Consider the following 18399-nt stretch of genomic DNA (forward strand, 5'->3'; position numbering starts at 1 on the left):
GTTGACAACTAGGAGACAGAACTTTACAGGGCGGCTTCCTGTGAATTAATCTGCCATCAATCAAAACATGGTCTTTTCTCTCATAGTTCACGTATGGCTTGGATGAATTTAACTCTTAATTGTCTGTTTCAAGATTACATTCCAGTTACAAAACCCGTTTTCCAAAACAGTGGGATGCACACTATGGACACTTCAAAAGATTAAAAATCAGAACACTGGTATAACAAACAAATTCAGCTGACCTTTTTAAAATCAATCTTTGCTTTAAATTTAACATGTGTCCAAAAAAAGTGGTCAATGGAGCAGGTAGTTAAAGTAAGTAATTGAACCAAATACAGTGATTGAAACATTTGATGCTTTTTCTGCCTCATTTATGCAGATACCTCAAATTATAAGATGAAGCATTCCATAAAACAGTGGACCACAATGGATTGCTTCGTATGATATTATCTTGCTGTAATGATGTAATAACTGACGGCGCTAAGCCATTATCAAATGACGACGATATAATTTAAGTAATTTTTGGTAAAAGGGTTGTCCACCAGTGGTTGAGCTATTCAAGCTGAAATCTGATCCTGTAATAAGACAGCCTCAGTAATTAAATTTACTGTGTGACATCTCTTACAATATTTTAATTTTATTTTTCATGTAACTGTATGAACTTGGCTGTCCATGTTTTTCCATGAAATTGCACTGCATAGTGCAGAAGCCTGACAGTACAGGTAAACAATTGCTACATGTTGCAACATTCGGCAGTTGTGTCAACATCACGTCTCTGTAGCAGCACGGTGGACGGACACACACACATATATACATATATATATATATATATATATACACACACACACACACACACACACACACACACACACACACACACAGCAACTGCACACTTTTTTGCAGCCCTTAATGAAGGAGAACTGGCGGGTTCAATATCAAAGTACCCGCCTGGCTCTTACTTGTGAAACCATCAATATCATAGGAAAAGAAATGTGGGAAAATCCTGGTAGAAGTAAAACAAAGAGCTACGCAGATTGTCTGTTAAAATGATGCAGCACATAGAAAGAGACCAAATTACAAAGAACAAGCACTTCAAAGCCAGTTATTCTCTCCACAATTGTCGGGAGTAATGAAGAACTACAACCAAGATCCTATTCAATAGTGATTTACAGGCCATGGTTTTACAAACATGCATGGGCATTCTCAAATGCAGCATTATTTACAGATTTCTTTCAAATGAAACAGTTTTTTGCCTTATAAAACAAAAATGTAAAATGAATAAAATTTAAGGAATAAAGATAAAAAATTTAACTTTTAATGAGAATGTTTCTGAAAAGTCTGGTTTCCCATGGCCTTACACATGACGAATCAGATAATTCACCATTTCTAAACAACAGAAGAGTGCTCGTGCCATATATGGAATAGCATCAGGTCCACTGATTTATGGTGATGAGTCAGGCAAGTTCTGTTTATATTAAACAGCATTTGGTGGTCTTTGTTGGCACTTTGAAGATTGAATTTTACACCAGCATTAAGTAGCAGTAGCCTACACATTAAGCCATATAATTTTTATCTCTTACATTTTATGAGTGGAACACACAGCAAATTGCCATGCTAGTTCTACCATTTGAGTTTGGTACTTGACATTAACGGGTTCTGATGAGAGCTAATGGAATCTACTTGGTTTTAGGACTAGCAAAAACCTACATAGGATCCTGGAGTTTGACAGGTACTATGCTGACATTATAGAGGTTTGAAAATATAACATCACCGTCGGAGCAGCACTGGGATTGAGATAGTGTAGTGAGTGGAACCAGGTGGATCTTCTTGACTATGAGATCCTTGTTTGGGGTTGTTAACCTGGCCTAATCAGGGAGCCCTGGCTCAGCGATATAAACAAGGATTCAGAATCTCCTCACTTCAGAGACTGACTCTGAGCTGGCTGGCCACAGCAAGTGTACTGTGCACACGTACATGAAGGGTGATTCGGTGATAAGGTGCAGGCTTCTACAGAAGCAGTCATTTCAGATACAGAATTTATTTTAAATAATTTTGATATTTTGTTGACCAGAATCGGATGCAATAATATTCCTGACCAGAACATTGTACAAATTCAAATTGAGATTTATATAACACTGATTTGTCAATAAAGCTGCATCTATAGTGTTTATGGTTAGAATGCACTGGTATTGAGCACTTGGGAGTCTGTCTACAACCTCAAAGGTATGTTGGTTGATTAAGTGATTGTTCTGCGAAAGACTTCCTTCATCCAGGCAACAGAATTAAGAAATAGGTTTAATTATTAGTACAGTCCACTCAAATTTTAATCTAAAGTACAGTTTGCCATTACTGTTCTAATTAACGCACGTCAGCTGAATGTTTTGTTAAGAAAGCTCCATTCCAAAGTTTAAGCAGCATTGAGACAATCATTTAATTCACCCGTGTCAACATACCAAAAAGAAAAAACAAATCCATATTGTGCAAACCGTTTTAATCATTTCAAACCAGATTCAAGCATAGCTGCTTGCCAAAAGATTGAACTGGTGGACATTGATTAAAAGAGCATGTAAAGTATATTAGCAAAAGCTACACATCATTACTTCAACACTCAATGTAACACATTTTTAAGATGCAAGATTTCTTACCTCCAGAAAAGAGGTGGGTATTTGTGCTGTCAAATGCTAAACAGAATATGTTGGATAGATGTTCGCCTTTCAGTTGGACAGGTTTGGCTTTTGAATGAATAGCTTTATCAACGTGCCACAACAAGACACGACGGTCATCTCCACCTGTCACAAAAAGCAAATTTGCAAATTACTCTTCAGTTCAAAGCATGAGTACCTCTAAGCACATTAAAGTGGACAGTGAAAAACCCCATTTATACAAAATCCCTAGAAAGAAAGGCACTGCAATGACACAGCACAAACCGAGAACCACAACTTGCAATAGGGCTTCAGGATGAGCAACTGATCAGCTTCCAATCCACACTGGGCATTGCTGCTGAGGAGAAAAAACTAAGATGCAATGAAGTTTGACAGCAGCGACCTGACAAAGGTGCAATGCTCTGAAAGTTTGTAATTTCAAATAAACCCATTGGACTACAACCTGATATCATGTGACTTTTAACTTTGTGCACCCCAGCACCCCCACATCACTGATAGAACAAGAACACCTATTGTCCTCGACAGCAAGTGAGTGGCTGGTTATCAGGTGATCTGCTGGAGGCAGCCTCTGTTTTGCTGATGGTGAGTTGTATCCCAATAGATGTTCAGATCACTTGTCTTTCTTGTATCTTGCTCACCACTTCCCTCTTGTTGCCAATTTTACTTTGGGAAGTAGCAAGTCAAGAGGGAGGGAAACCGTGAGAGATAGAGTCAATGAGCAGAAGGGAGGCAGTGAGAACATGGAGCAGGCTGAGGAATTTTCTTTTAGCCACTGCCATCAGCGAGCAAAACATCTTCCAACTCCCTTATTGCACTCAACTTGACCACCCTCACCTGCCCTCAGGTTGCTGAAAGTTGAAACAAGGTCATATTGAAAAAGAAATGAAAATGTGCTGATATAGAGCAATCTTAACATGTCCCCAAAACCAATCTGATCCAGGTCTGCAAGTCCAGTCACTGTTGGAATGTTTGCTTTGTGACTAGGATCAGAGTAGAGCGAATGTTTTTTGTATCTGAGTAAATAGGTTTCAGATTTAAGTCCTGCTTTGTAGAAGTGAATGTAATACATATGCTGATACTTCAGCAAATACTTAGGAAACACTGTAGTGGCAGACACCTTTCAAATGGAATAACAAATCAAAGCCTTATTTGCCTACTCAGGTGAACGGAGAACAGAGCCGAGGGGGACCTCCTACCACTTTGACAAACATTAGTATATCCAAAAATTCGCTATTCCATACAGATAATCTGAAATTGTACATTTAATCCGATAAATGCTTGTTCTAGCAGCTCTGCACAAAGCAGACAGCTGCAAACATCCTTGGACAGAGATGTCAAGCGAATGATCCATTTTGGCTTTCTCCCCAGGTAGTCATTACTCAATTCAGTTCAGTCAATGATATTGCAAAATGGCTTAGCATGCTGAATACCTGAAAAGCAACAAGCCACGACATCACCTCAACTGCTGTGTGGAAGATAGGCTCAGACTAGGTGTACCTCTAATCAAGCAGTTTCAGTACATTTAAAACACTGGTACCAAAGCAGCCGGGTGGAAAACTACTACGGTCCACAAAAATCAAGGCAAATTCAATTTGTCTAATGATCACTGATCAACCTAGTCTTGCTCATTGGCAAATGATTGAAGATATGGCTGACAGTACTCCGGATAACCTGCTCACTCGTCTTCAGTTTAAATTACACCAGAACAGCTCTGCTCCAGATCTCATTACAGCCCTGACTCAAACATGGACAAAGTGCTAAGTTACAGAGGAGAGGAGCGACATTCCTTGGCATCAAGGCAACATTTGACTGAGTGTGGTACTAGGGATCCCTGTAAAATTAAAATCCATGGAAACCAGTGGGAGAAACTCTACCTAATACTAAGGAAGATTACCGTGACTGCCAGAGACCAATCATCTTATAGAACATAGGACATTACAGCGCAGTACAGGCCCTTCAGCCCTAGATGTTTCGGCATCCTGTAAAATCAATCTGAAGCCCATCTAACCTACACTATTCCATTTTCATCCATACGTCTATCCAGTAGCCATTTAAATGCCCGTAAAGTTGGCGGGTCTACAACTGTTGTAAGCAGTGCATTCCATGCCCCTCCTACTCCGAGTAAAGAAACTACCTCTGACATCTGTCCTATATCTATCACCTCTCAATTTAAAGCTAGCCATTACCAAAATAGGAAAAAGACACTCCCTATCTACCTGATCTAACCCTCTGATTATCTCGTACAGCTCAATTAAGTCACCTCTCAACCTTCTTCTCTCTAACAAAGACAGCCTCTGGACCCTCAACCTTTCCTCCATATGAGGCAACATCCTGGTAAATCTCCTCTGAACCATTTCCAAAGCTGCCACATCCTTCCTATAATGCGGTGACCAGAACTGTACGCAATACTCCAAGTGCAGCCGCACCAGAGTTTTATACAGCTGCAGCTTGACCTCATGGTTCTGAAACTCAATCCCTCTATTAATAAAAGCCAACACACCATGTGCCATCTTAACAGCCCTGTGGGTGGTAACTTTGAGGGACTGATGGCCATGGATACAGAGATCTCTCTGCTCGTCTACACAACCAAGAATCTTACCATTCGCCCAGTACTCTGCATTCCTGTTACTCCTTCCAAAGTGAATTGCCTCACACTTTTCTGCATTCAACTCCATTTGCCACCTCTCAGCCCAGCTCACAGCTTGCCTATCTCAGGCTCAGATCATTGATGCAAGAGTGCCTCAGGATGGATATTCCCTCAACAACCTGTTCAGCAATGTTAATACTTACCCTCATCAGCAGGCGGAACTTAACTCAGGCCCCTAGCTCAGAGGTAGACACTACCACTGCTTGGGTTGATCAGTGATAAGTTAAAACTCATGCCACACAGTGTCTAACAGCAGAAATTCTCACTACCTCCCTTTCACATTCAATGGCAGAGTCATTAGTGAATTTCCCATTAATATCCTGCAGGCTTACAACTGACTAAAAACTCTATTGGACCTATCACATAAATACTGTGGCTATGGAAGCAGATCTAAGGCTGAATATTCTATAACAAGTAACTTGCCTTGCAACTCATCAAAAGTTCAGAAAGAGATGGAATTCTTCTCACCCACTTGATATGTGTTGATCTGACACCACTCAAAACCAATACAGTCCAGGACAAAGCAGCCTGATACCCCATTCACCCCTTCACCACCAATGCAACATGCCTGCAGCATATACCATTTTTAAGAACCACTGCACCAACTCAACCACACTTCTTATTGCAGCATCTTCCAAACCAGTTAACTTTAACAAAGAATGGGTAACAGGTGTACACAAACAGCAAACATCAACAGCATGTTCCCTTCCAATTTCCTGGCCACTACATCTTCATTCACCTTCATCATCACTGGGCCAAAATCCTGAAACTGTAAATCACACGCCCTTGTGGGAAAATCTAAACCAAAGCAGTCTGTGGCAGTTCAAGGCAACAATTCCCTACCACCTTAGCAAAAGTAATTAGGAATGGCAATAAATGCTGCTCTTCTTAGCAACAACCACAGACTGTGAAAGAATAATTCAACATTATACAAATAGAGTAACATAGGAATATATAAAATAGGAACAGGAGGAGACTGTTCAGCCCCTTGAGCATGCTCTGAGATTTCTCAAGTCCACCTTCCTGCGCTTTCCCTATAACCTTCGATTCCCCCACTGATCAAGAATTTATCTCCTGTTAAATATAAACAAGGATTCTGCCCCACAGCTCTCTGTGACAAGGAGTTCCAAAGACTCTCAACCCTCAGAAGAAATTCCTCCTTATCTCAGTCTTAAATTAGCACTCGTTTATTCTGAGTCCACCTCTCTGGTCCTCTTCCATGAGGGGAAAAGTCCTCTCAGCATTTATCCTGTCAAGTCTCTTAAGAATCCTATATGTTTCAATGAAATCACCTCTCATTCTTCTAACCTCCAATGAGTAGTGTCCCTAACTGTTTAATCATTGCTCATGAGACAATCCCTCCATTCCAGGGAGCATTTGAGTGAACATTCTCTGAACTGCCTCAATTGAAACAATATCTTTCCTTAAATAAAGTGACCAAAACTTTTCCTTACTCCAGATCTGGTCTCACTAATGCCTTGCACAGTTACATTAAGACATCCCACTCTTATACTCTAACCTCCTTAATATAAGGGCCAACTTTCCTGATTACCTGCTATACCTGTGTGCTGGCTTTACATTTCCACACTCAAGTCCCTTTGTACTGCAACTTTCTAAATTTTCTCTCCATTTAAATAATAACCTGTTCTTTCTATGACCAATTTTCCATTTTGCCACATTATACTCTATTTTGTCAACTTTTTGCCCACTTACTTAGTACTAATATCTCTGTTGTACCCGTCACAAGCTGCCTTTCCAACTATTTTAGTGTTATCTGCAAATCTGGCTACATTCGCTTCTTTCCTCTAAGTTATTAACACACATTGGAAATAGCTGTGGTCTCAGCACTGATCCCTGTGGAACCTTACTCACCACCAACCTGAAAAAGAACCCAGATACCCACTCACTGAATCCTACCCCTGAGCCAATTCTCTACCCATGCCAATATAATATCTTCAACACCGTAGGCTCTTATGGGTTAGGGATAAGATGCATTAGATCTGCCCTATCATATCTAACTATTAGCACCTTTTCACACACTACTGTTTCCTCTCCTATCATTAACAGCTAAAAAACATCAAAGAGACTAGTAACAAAATGCAGCCAGTTCGAGATTCCTCTCATCTCCCGATCAATCACGGCTAGCTTGAAAATCACTCATTATAACGTGAGACGTCATTTCAGGAACTTTCAGGTCTGTTTGAAAAAGATGGTAGCAACATTATACAAACCACATCATTTGTTCCAGAGAATGAGAAGTTCTGATATCTACTTAATGGTTTCTTCATAAATTTACAGATGCAGCTCCTAGTCATGTTCTACATATCAATTCTAAATACCGTATTCAAATTGTACCCAATCAGTTCAACACTTTAAAAACCTTACCCATTTTCATGTCACATCTGCATCATTCCAAACAACCCTATCATATTATGACACCCAAACCTCATCATTATCTCTAGACCTAATTATTCAGAACTATTATTTCAGAATTAAACCATATGCAGTATTTCAAGTATGTTCTTGTCAGAACCATTGACAGCCTTCAATTCATGTTGAATCGCAGAAATTGCTGGAAAGGCTCAGCAGATCTAACAGCACCTGTGAAGAGAAATCAGAGTTAATGTTTCAGGTCAGGTGACCCTTCCTCAGAATTCTGATTTCTCTTCACAGGTGCTGCCAGACCTGCTGAGCTTTTGCAGCAATTTCTGTTGTTTGTATCTGCTTTACAGCATCTGCAATTCTTTCAGTTTTTAACCTACAATGATCTTCTTTATGCACCCCATAACCAGCACAAAAGCTGCACACCTATAATGACTGCGCAATGATTGGGCCATTTCTCTTTCCTCAATTAAATATTGTCAGATTAGAGAATTTTTCTGACCATTATTTCACAAAATGGATATGGGTTTTTAAAAACCTAGTTTTCACCAATAAGATTTTTTGAAGCAATATTTAGAAGTTGGAAAAGATAACAAACACTGATGTTCTTTTCCTCAAACACCACAGAGAATAAGCAGTTTGTTAATGTAATTAGTGAATACCTTACATTCACTGTTCTAGGAAATGTTCTAGCAGGCTCACTGTTATACTAACAGATATAAAAGAGATAAAGTCACAGTCATACAGCATGGAAACAGACCTTCGGTCCAACTAATCCATGCCAGCCATAATCCCAAGCTAAACTAGCCCCATCTGCCTACACGTTGCCCCATCCCTCCAACCATTTCTTATTCATGTACTTATTTAAATGTCTTTTAAACGCTTAATTACACCCACGTTCAGCACTTTCTCTGGATGTTCATTCCATATATGCACCACTCTCCATGTAAAAGAAATTTCCTCATGTCTTGTTCAAACCTCTCTCTGCTCACCTTAAAAATATGGCCCCAGTCTTGAAATCCCCCAATGCTAGGGAAAAGACACCTGCCATTCACCTTATTTATGCCCCTCATGATTTTACATACCTCTGTAAGGTCACCCCTCAACCTCCTACACTCCAGTGATAAAAGTCCCAGTCTATCCAGCCTTCCCCAAACTCAAACCTCCATGACTGGCAACATTCCGGTAAATCCCTTCTGAACCGTCTCCAGTGTAATAAAATCTTTCTGACAAGCAGAATTGGGCACAGAATTCCAGAACGGAATGAGCTACCACAGGAAGTGGTGAAGGCTGGTAAAATTGCAACATTTAAAAGGCAACTGGATGGGTGTATGAATAGGAAGGGTTTGGAGGGATGTGGGCTGTGCGCTGCAGGTGGGACTAGATTGGGTTGGGATATCTGGTTGGCATGGACAGGTTGGACCGAAGGGTCTTTTCCGTGCTGTACGTCTCAACGTCACAGAATCATCCATCTGAATCCAGCTCATATTGCAGATACACCACTGTTCAACTCACGGATTATGCTTTGCAATGAGAGTCCACTCTGAAGTGTAAAAAACACATGGTTCAATTACAACCACCAGCATCACTGGCATAGAAGCTGCTTCTGAGCAAAGAAAATATTTTAGTGTCTTGTATGGAAGGCAAGGGTGCAAGACAGCAACGGCTATAGTCAATGTCCTACTTGGATATAGTACCAGAGGATTGGAGAATTCCAAATATTCCACCTCTTTCAAAAAAAAGGGGTACACTCAGTAAGTGCAGCCCAGCTTGTTAAAGATAAATCACGTATGACAAACGTAATTAAGCTTTTCAGTAAATAAGAGGGCAAACAGGTTATGTTGAGCACGTGGACTGTATCATATAAAAAGCCGATGAGTAATGGGACAGTAACAGCATGGATACCAAATAGGCTAAGAGACAGGCTGCAGAGAATAGTGTGGAAGGACTGGCATATTAAATGCTAACGTCCAGGAGTCTGGATTAAAACCATTGTTTTAAAATAATTTACATGATTAGAACTTGGATGCAGTGGATGAGATTTCAAGTCCTCAGATGTGAAGACATGGATACATTGTACACTAAGAAGGATGTTAAAAAATTGAAAATGGCAACACATGATGGATGAAAGTAAATGCAGAGAAGTCCAGGGATGGATTTACAAGAATGAGGATAGTCAATTAAACGTGTATTATGATATTTTACTCCATGTGTTCTCTGCCTGAAGGCAGGTCCTTAGCTCATTGGCTGGTGCTTCATCCTGAGCCATTTTTCCCAGTAGTATTTTTGTCAGTGATGGTTTGACAATAGAACAAAATAGTGTAATATTAAAAATGATTGTAGAAATAGAAAGACATTGGACGTACACACACACAAATCTCTGAAGGCTAAGGTGAGAAAGTTGTGAAAAAAAGCATCTGAGTAGAGACACCATCCCAGATACTAGGTTGCACAGTGCTGCCTGACAGCACCAGGGACTCGGGTTTGACCCCAATCTTGGTTGACTGCATGGAGTTTGTAAGTTTTCCCTGTGTCTGCATGAGCTTCGCCCAGGTGCTCCAGTTTCCTCCCACAGTCCAAAGATGTGCAGGTTAGGTGGATTGATCATGCTAAACTGTCATGTAGTGTCCAGGGATATGTAAGCTAGGTGGATTAGCCATTGTAAATGTAGAGTAATTTAGGGTCCTGGCTGGGATGCTCTTCATAAGGTCAGTGCAGACTCAATGGGCTGAACAGTATGTTTCAGAGCTGTAGGAACTTTTTGATTCAGTCAATAGCAAAGTGACAACACTCATCATTGGTCTTGAAGGAAGTACCTCGATCACCTAGTGATGTCTATTGTGCACTTTCTTTGGCCTGACATCTATTTGTATCTGATGCAAACCTGTGATGCTTCCCATATATCCAGCAACACTAATACATCAGGACAGATGAGGTAACCAATCATATTTAAGTATTCTAACAGACAGCAAACCAGATAGTAAAGATCAATGTAAAATTTTTATTAGGAAAAAAATATTAGTGTGTGAAATAAATGATTGGGACATACAAATGGAATTAATGTCGAAGCTGAAGCCAAAATAAATTTAACAGATTTAAAAAATGGGCTTCATAAGGCAAATATGTCCTTCAGAACTATTTTAAAAATAATCTTTTCTCATGGTCAATGAGGTTGTTCTGCAGTACCTGTAATCCAACATGATATTAAAAATCTACACGCATTTCATTCAACAAGATGTACCATTTCTGGATGTTTAAAACTAGATACATGAAATAGAGGAGCAAGGATTTTTGATTTCAGTGATTTCTCCTTAGTGTCAGGGAGTGAGTATCTACAACAGTGCACTCATGCAGAAGAGTAGAACCACTGGCCAAAGCTTCTGCATTTTCACGTTTAACCGCACATGGTCAGATTCCCAAAAGTTGCTATCTCTTTACAGAAGCAATCACAGCAAATATACTCACTATTACTATATAGACCAGACCTGAAGAATCCAAAAGCAAGAAAGAAATATTAAAGCTTTGTTAGGAGATAGCTGATACTTTTATTAAATCAAGAGGATAAACAACAAGTTTCCTAGAATTGCAACAGGGATGAGACATCAGAATTGTGGGACTGTTCTCCTCAGGTCAAGGGTTTAATTCCAACGTGTTAAAATTATGACTGGCTTTGGTACAGTACATGGGAAGAAATGGTTTATCCTGGCAGGAAAGGACACAAATTTGAGATAATTATCTAAAGAACCAGAAATGATGTATGCAGTGAGTAGTGATCTGGAAGCCACTGCATGAAAAGGTAATGGAAATTATTTCAATATTAACTTTGAAAAGAAAGTTCAAAATCACAACGCCAGGTTATAGTCCAACATGGAACCATAATATCACTGAATAGCAATGAAAAAGCTGTCTCACATGCAATACCCCATCATGCCTGCTGACTTCTTGCAAGAATGACCCATTTCGTCCTATTAATTTGTGCTTTCCTTCCCCCACAGACCTACAAATTGTTTTTCAACTGAAGTATTGGTTCACCCTTCGTTTCAAAGATGATGTGGCGGTGCTAGTGTTGGACTGTGGTCGACAAAGTTCAAAATCACAATGCCAGGTTATAGTCCAACGGGTTTACTTGGAAGTACAAGCTTTCAAAGTGCTACTCCTTCATCAGGTAGCTAGTCAGGCAGGTACATAGGACACAGAATTTATAGTAAAATTTATACTATAAATTCTGTGTTCTCTGATCCTGTCCCAACAGCTACCTGACAAAGGAGCAGCGCTCTGAAAGCTAGTGCTTCCAAGTAAACCCGTTGGACTATAACCTGGCATTGTGATTTTGAACTTTGTCGACCACAGTCCAACACTAGCACCACCACATCATCTTTGAAACGAAGGGTGAATCAATACTTCAGTTGAAAAACAATTTGTAGGTCTGTGGGGGAAGAAAACACAAATTAATAGGACGAAATGGGTCATTCTTGCAAGAAGTCAGCAGACATGATGGGCTATTGCATGTGAGACAGCTTTTTCACTGCTATTCAGTGATGTTATGGTTCCATGTGACATTATAAAAAACGGTCTTACTTTATGTCACACAAATGTGAATATGTTGTGGTGATCCATAAATCCTGAAAAATGTTTATAAAGCATTTCACTAGCAAGTAAAAAGTTTCCAGGACCTCAGGCTGCACATAAACCAGAGGAATTAAAACATGTTTAGGATGCCCAACATGTCACAAAAACCACACTGCTGACAGCCAGCTTCCAAAAGCTGCAATTCCAGTACTTTCTTCAAAGTGAAATAGGTGCCAACTATCTCTTCAGAATAATGAATCGGAGAAGAGAGGGGTGTGGTCACAGGACTGAACAGGATTCAACTGCCCAACATCACCTATTGCTAATACAGCAGCATTCACAGCTACAAAAACCCTCACTATTGCACTAATTAGTTCAACTGATCTGAAGGGACACTACACCAAAGGGATTAAAAGTGCAAACAGCCAAGTATTACAAAAACAGATTGTCCTCGTGTCATTCTGCTAAGATTTGAATATCGTGCAATACAATCTCCTGGTTTTCAGTCTCCTCAGTTGTTATCATTTCAAGTAGTATACATCTGAAAAGACACAGAGGTAGCTTTCATATAACATGAGATGCCAGCACAGCCAGCATTTGTCACCCAGCTCGACAACTATCCTCAAGGAAGTGATGGGGAGCCACCTTCCTGAATCATTGCAGTCTATAGGAGGCAGGTACACCCACAGAGCTGTTAGGGAGTGCCACACTGCCGAAGACATTCATTCAATTTTCTCTCTCTCTTCACACTTGCTGCCCTTTCTCCCTCCCATTTACCCATTCTCTCAAACACCTCCACTCAAACCCTTTGACAGATTCACACCACCACTATACCTTCCTCTCATCATCCTACTCCACATCATCATCCCCCATGTACCCTCTTCACTGATTGTGATCTTGTCTCCCCATCACTTAGCACAGACCCTTGAAACATTATATAGTACCATCCACACACTCCTCCCTTTGGCTCAACCCACAGCTCCCTTCCCATCAATCCACTGCATCTCTCCATAAACTCCACACACACACACACCCATAATTGTTCTGTCATCAACCCGCCTGTTATCTGCACCGACTTTTGTCCGACACTCCCTTCCCATCATCTATCACAGTTCCTACATTATCCAGGGAGCCCACTATACTCTGTATAACCCCGTTCCCACCCCAGCACCTCCCCTGTTGCCCACTTCATCCCAAAGCCTCAGCCATGGCAACCTATGTGGTACTTCTCCCATTACATGCCATAACCCCATTCCTTTCCTCATCCTCTGCTCAAATTCCCTCATCTCCCATTGCCCCGCTCCCTCGCACCCCATCCCAATCTCCTCCCCAATCACTCAACACTGGCACAATTCCAACGGGATGACAGAACCTCTGATGATTTCACCATCTGTGGTCTATGGCATGATAACTGCAGCATTCCCTTTTGTATTCCTAATTGCGGTGCTGCTGGAGATCAGCGGAAGTAACAGGAGATCAGGAATAAAATCCCTGAGGCCCCTTCATTTTTCACGAGATCATCATCCTGCAGGAGTGCCATCACTTTTAACAGGACACGAGCAACATACATTTTCCTTCTGGAAAGAGGAAAACCTCCAATGACATACATAATGTTGGAGTTAACCAATATACTAGTTAACCAATAATTTGCCAGAGAACCACTCTGTCGGCCGAAAAATGGGGCCAGGGTGAAAGCTGCTGTTGTTGTTGGAATATTCAAAACCAACATTGAGCAGAAAGTGGTCGAGGCCAACAAAGGAGAAGAAACTGGTGCTTGCACAGCCCACCGTGCCCCCATCCAACCAAAGCCCAACCACAGACAGCATCAGGACACAAGGTCCCCAGGAAACGGGCAAAAGGTCGTATGGCTGGGCTCCAAGAGTCGGTTTTCTGGAGGAGGAGGAGGAGACCATGGTAATGGTAATGGTGATGGTGATGGTGGAGGCGGCGGCAGGGGAGAAGGAGGAGGAGGAGGAGGAGGACAACGGGACGACGGGGGGGGTGGCGAGGGCTATGACGGAGGAGGGGGAGGACGTGGCGGGGGCAATGGCGACGCGGGAGGGGGAGGAGGTAGTGGGGGCGACGACGGAAGAGCGGGAGGTGCCGGGGGTGACGGCAATGAGGGAGACGGCGACAGGGGAGGGGGTGGTGGGGGTGGAGGCGATGGCGGAGACAGCGACGGCGCAGAGGGAGGGGGCGACGGCGGAGAGGGAGGGGGCGGGGATGACGGTGGAGGCGGCGGGGGCGACGGAGTGGGGGGAGCGACGGGGTGGTGTGGGTGACGGTGGATAGGAAGGAGAGGGGGAGGGGGAGGAGGCGGGGGTGACGACGGAGGAGCAGGAGGTGCCGGGGGTGACGCCAACGGGGAGACGGCAGAGAGGGAGGAGGTGGCGGGGATGACAGCGACGACAGAGGGGGGAGGAGGTGGCGGGGGTGACGGCAGATAGGGAGGGGATGGGGAGGGGGAAGATGCGGTGGCGACAGTGGTGACGGCGACGGCAGATGGGGAGGAGGCGGGGCGGAGTGGGAGACAGCGGAGGGGGCGGGGTGATGGCAGATAGGGAGGGGGAGGGGGAAGAGGCGGGGGCAACGGTGGAGTCGGTGACGGCGGATGGGGAGAAAATGGCGGAGGAAGCGGCGGGATCGGCGATAATGGTGCATGAGAAGGGGGTGTGGGGGGCGACGGTGGGGGAGGGGGCGACGGTGGAGCGTGGGGGACGACGGTGGAGGAGGGGGCGCGGGGGTGGCGACGGTGGAGGAGGGGGCGTAAGGGGGCAAGAGGGTGGGGGGGGGACGGTGGAGGGGGCGGCGACGGTGGAGGAGGGGGCGCGGGGGCGGCGACGGTGGAGGAGGGGGCGCGGGGGCGGCGACGGTGGAGGAGGGGGCGCGGGGGCGGCGACGGTGGAGGAGGGGGCGCGGGGGCGGCGACGGTGGAGGAGGGGGCGCGGGGGCGGCGACGGTGGAGGAGGGGGCGCGGGGGCGGCGACGGTGGAGGAGGGGGCGCGGGGGCGGCGACGGTGGAGGAGGGGGCGCGGGGGCGGCGACGGTGGAGGAGGGGGCGCGGGGGCGGCGACGGTGGAGGTGGGGGCGAGGACGGTGGAGGTGGGGGCGCGGGGCTGCGATGGTGGAGGAGGGGGCACGGGGCGGCGACGGTGGAGGAGGGGGCGCTGGGGGGTGACGGTGGAGGAGGGGGCGCGGGAGGTGACAGTTGAGGAGGGGGTGATGGTGGCGGAGGGGGCATGAGGGAGCGACGGTGTAGGAGGGGGCGCGGGGGGTGACGGTGAACGGGGGGGTGACGGTGAACGGGGGGGTGACGGTGAACGGGGGGGTGACGGTGAACGGGGGGGTGACGGTGAACGGGGGGGTGACGGTGGAGGAGAGGGTGTAGGGGGGTGACGGTGAACGGGAGGGGTGACGGTGGAGGAGGTCGACGGTGGAGGAGGGGGCGTGGGGGATCGACGATGGAGGAGGGGGCGTGGGGTTGGTCGACGGTGGAGGAGGGGGCGACGGTGGAGGAGGGGGCATGGAGGGTAGGCGTTGGGGGCGACGGTGGAGGATGGGGCGTGGGGGGGCGACGGTGGAGGAGGAGGCGTGGAGGGTAGGCGTTGGGGCGACGGTGGAGGAGGGGGCGCGGGAGGGGTGACAGTGGAGGAGGGAGTGGGGGGTGACAGTGGAGGAGGGAGTGGGGGGTGACGGTGGAGGAGGGGGTGGGGGGCGACAGCGGGTGGTGGTGGTGGTGGCGGAGGTGACGGCGAGGGCGGAGCGGGAGGAGGTGGGGGCAACGGGGGAGGAGGCGGCGGGGCAACGACGAAGGGGGAGGAGGGAGTGTGGGATGGGGTGGGGGTGGAAGGGTGTGGTGGACGGTGGAGGGGGCGGGGATGAGGGTGACGGTGGAGTAGGGGTAGGGAGCGACGGTGACAGAGGAGGGGGAATGGGGGTGACAGTGGAGGGGGTGACAGTGAGTAGGGGGTGACGGTGAAGGAGAGGGCGATGGTGCAGGAGGAAGGGATATTGGATGGGGTGGCGGTGGAGAGGGAGATGGTGGAGGGGGCAACGGCGACGGGGGAGGAGGTGGCGGGGGCGACAGTGATAGTGGAGGAGGGGGTGGGAGGACGGTGGAGGAAGGGGTGGCGGGGGGACTGTGGAGGAGGGGGTGGCGGGGGGACTGTGGAGGAGGGGGTGGCGGGGGGACTGTGGAGGAGGGGGTGGCGGGGGGACTGTGGAGGAGGGGGTGGCGGGGGGACTGTGGGGTTGGAGTGGGGGTGACAGTGGTAGAGGTGGTGGTGGGGGTGACAGTGGACGGGGGGTGGGGGTGACAGTGGACGGGGGGTGGGGGTGACAGTGGACGGGGGGTGGGGGTGACAGTGGACGGGGGGTGGGGGTGACAGTGGTGGGGGTGACAGTGGACGGGGGTGGGGGTGACAGTGGACGGGGGGTGGGGGTGACAGTGGACGGGGGGTGGGGGTGACAGTGGTGGGGGTGACAGTGGACGGGGGTGGGGGTGACAGTGGACGGGGGTGGGGGTGACAGTGGACGGGGGTGACGGTGGACGGGGTGTGGGGGTGACAGTGGACGGGGTGTGGGGGTGACAGTGGACGGGGGGGGTGGGGGGTGACAGTGGTGGGGCTGACAGTGGTGGGGCTGACAGTGGACGGGGGTGGGGGTGACAGTGGACGGGGGGTGGGGGTGACAGTGGACGGGGGGTGGGGGTGACAGTGGACGGGGGGTGGGGGTGACAGTGGACGGGGGGTGGGGGTGACAGTGGAGGAGGGGGTGGGGGTGGGGGTGACGGTGGTGGGGGTGACAGTGGTGGGGCTGACAGTGGACGGGGGTGGGGGTGACAGTGGACGGGGGGTGGGGGTGACAGTGGACGGGGGGTGGGGGTGACAGTGGACGGGGGGTGGGGGTGACAGTGGACGGGGGGTGGGGGTGACAGTGGAGGAGGGGGTGGGGGTGGGGGTGACGGTGGTGGGGGTGACAGTGGACGGGGGTGGGGGTGACAGTGGACGGGGGGTGGGGGTGACAGTGGACGGGGGGTGGGGGTGACAGTGGAGGAGGGGGTGGGGGTGACGGTGGTGGGGGTGACAGTGGGGGGGGGGTGATGGTGGGGGGGGGGGGTGGCGGGAGGGGTGGGGGGGGGTGGTAACCTCCTCCCTGGGTGGGGGTCTGGGTGAACGGGGGCCCTGGTCCTCTCTCTCAGGCCCATGGCCGGGTGTGAGGTTCCTGTCCAGCAGCTGCTTGGAGTCCAGGCCTGTCCCCTCTCCCCGGGGACCCCAGCGGCGGCTCTCCCCATCCCGTGGCGGCGGGGGCTCCCTACGCCTCTCCCCTCCCGGGGGCCTGGGTCTCTCCCACCTGGGGGCCTGAGCCTTTCCCTCCTCCTCCTCCTCCTCCCGCCACCCGGGGCCTGAGTTTCCGGCCTTGCCTGCCCCCCTCATCCCCCCGCTCTCTTACCGGACACCAGCAGCTCCCCGGCGCCGCTGCTGAACTCGATGGCGTTGACGCAGCCGAAGTGGCCGAGCAGGTCCTTCTTGAAGAGGCTCCTGCAGGCGGACAGCCGCTGCCGCTGGAAGGCCTCCCTCAGGAAGCGGTCGCCGCTGAGCGCGCGGCGGCCCAGGAAGCGCAGCAGCGAGCCGGCCCCAGGCTCGGGCTCGGGCCCAGGCTCCTCCATCATCCTCCTCCTCCTCCTCCCCGCGCTCTCGGTGATGGCGGCGGCCCCTCCTCCTCCTGCTGCTGCAGCTGCTGCGGGGGCCCCTCTCAGCCGCGGGCGCCCGTGGCCCTCATCGCCGCCGTGTGAGGCCGCCGCCGGGCGCTGGCCTGCAGCTGATAAGGCGCCGGAGCCTGGAGCCAACATCAACACAGCAACATGGTGCTGCAGCCCGCCAGCCTTCCCCCCCTCCCCTCACTGCCCTCCCCTTCCCCTTCCCCTCCTCAGGCTGGACACAAACAACAAAACCTCCCCCTCCAATCACAAAATTAAAAATAATAAAAACCCCCCAGAATGATTATTTGTTGTTTATAAACACCCGGCAACAATCCGGTGCAGTTCGCCCGTGCTCTGGTGGGGCTCTCTTGCTGCCGGTGACACCCAGCGATAGGCTTCGGGGGCTGGGCTGGGCAGGCGGGGACACAGGGAGAGGG

The 18399-nt window shown here is 48.0% G+C and overlaps 1 protein-coding gene across 1 annotated transcript in view; it reads right to left on the reverse strand.

Annotated features, from left to right (window-relative positions):
• dcaf5 (ddb1 and cul4 associated factor 5) overlaps nt 1-18145 on the reverse strand; it is a 108243-nt gene extending 90098 nt beyond the window's left edge. The window contains exons 1-2 of the mRNA XM_060828846.1: nt 17713-18145; nt 2646-2789 (exon numbers count right to left, since the gene is read on the reverse strand). Coding sequence (XP_060684829.1) covers nt 2646-2789; nt 17713-18112 — 544 coding nt within the window. The 5' untranslated portion in view covers nt 18113-18145. The remainder of the gene's footprint in view (nt 1-2645; nt 2790-17712) is intronic.
• Between the last annotated feature and the right edge of the window lie 254 nt (nt 18146-18399).

This window comes from Hemiscyllium ocellatum, chromosome 8 (assembly GCF_020745735.1).
Source record: "Hemiscyllium ocellatum isolate sHemOce1 chromosome 8, sHemOce1.pat.X.cur, whole genome shotgun sequence".
Taxonomy (NCBI): Eukaryota; Metazoa; Chordata; class Chondrichthyes; order Orectolobiformes; family Hemiscylliidae; genus Hemiscyllium; species Hemiscyllium ocellatum.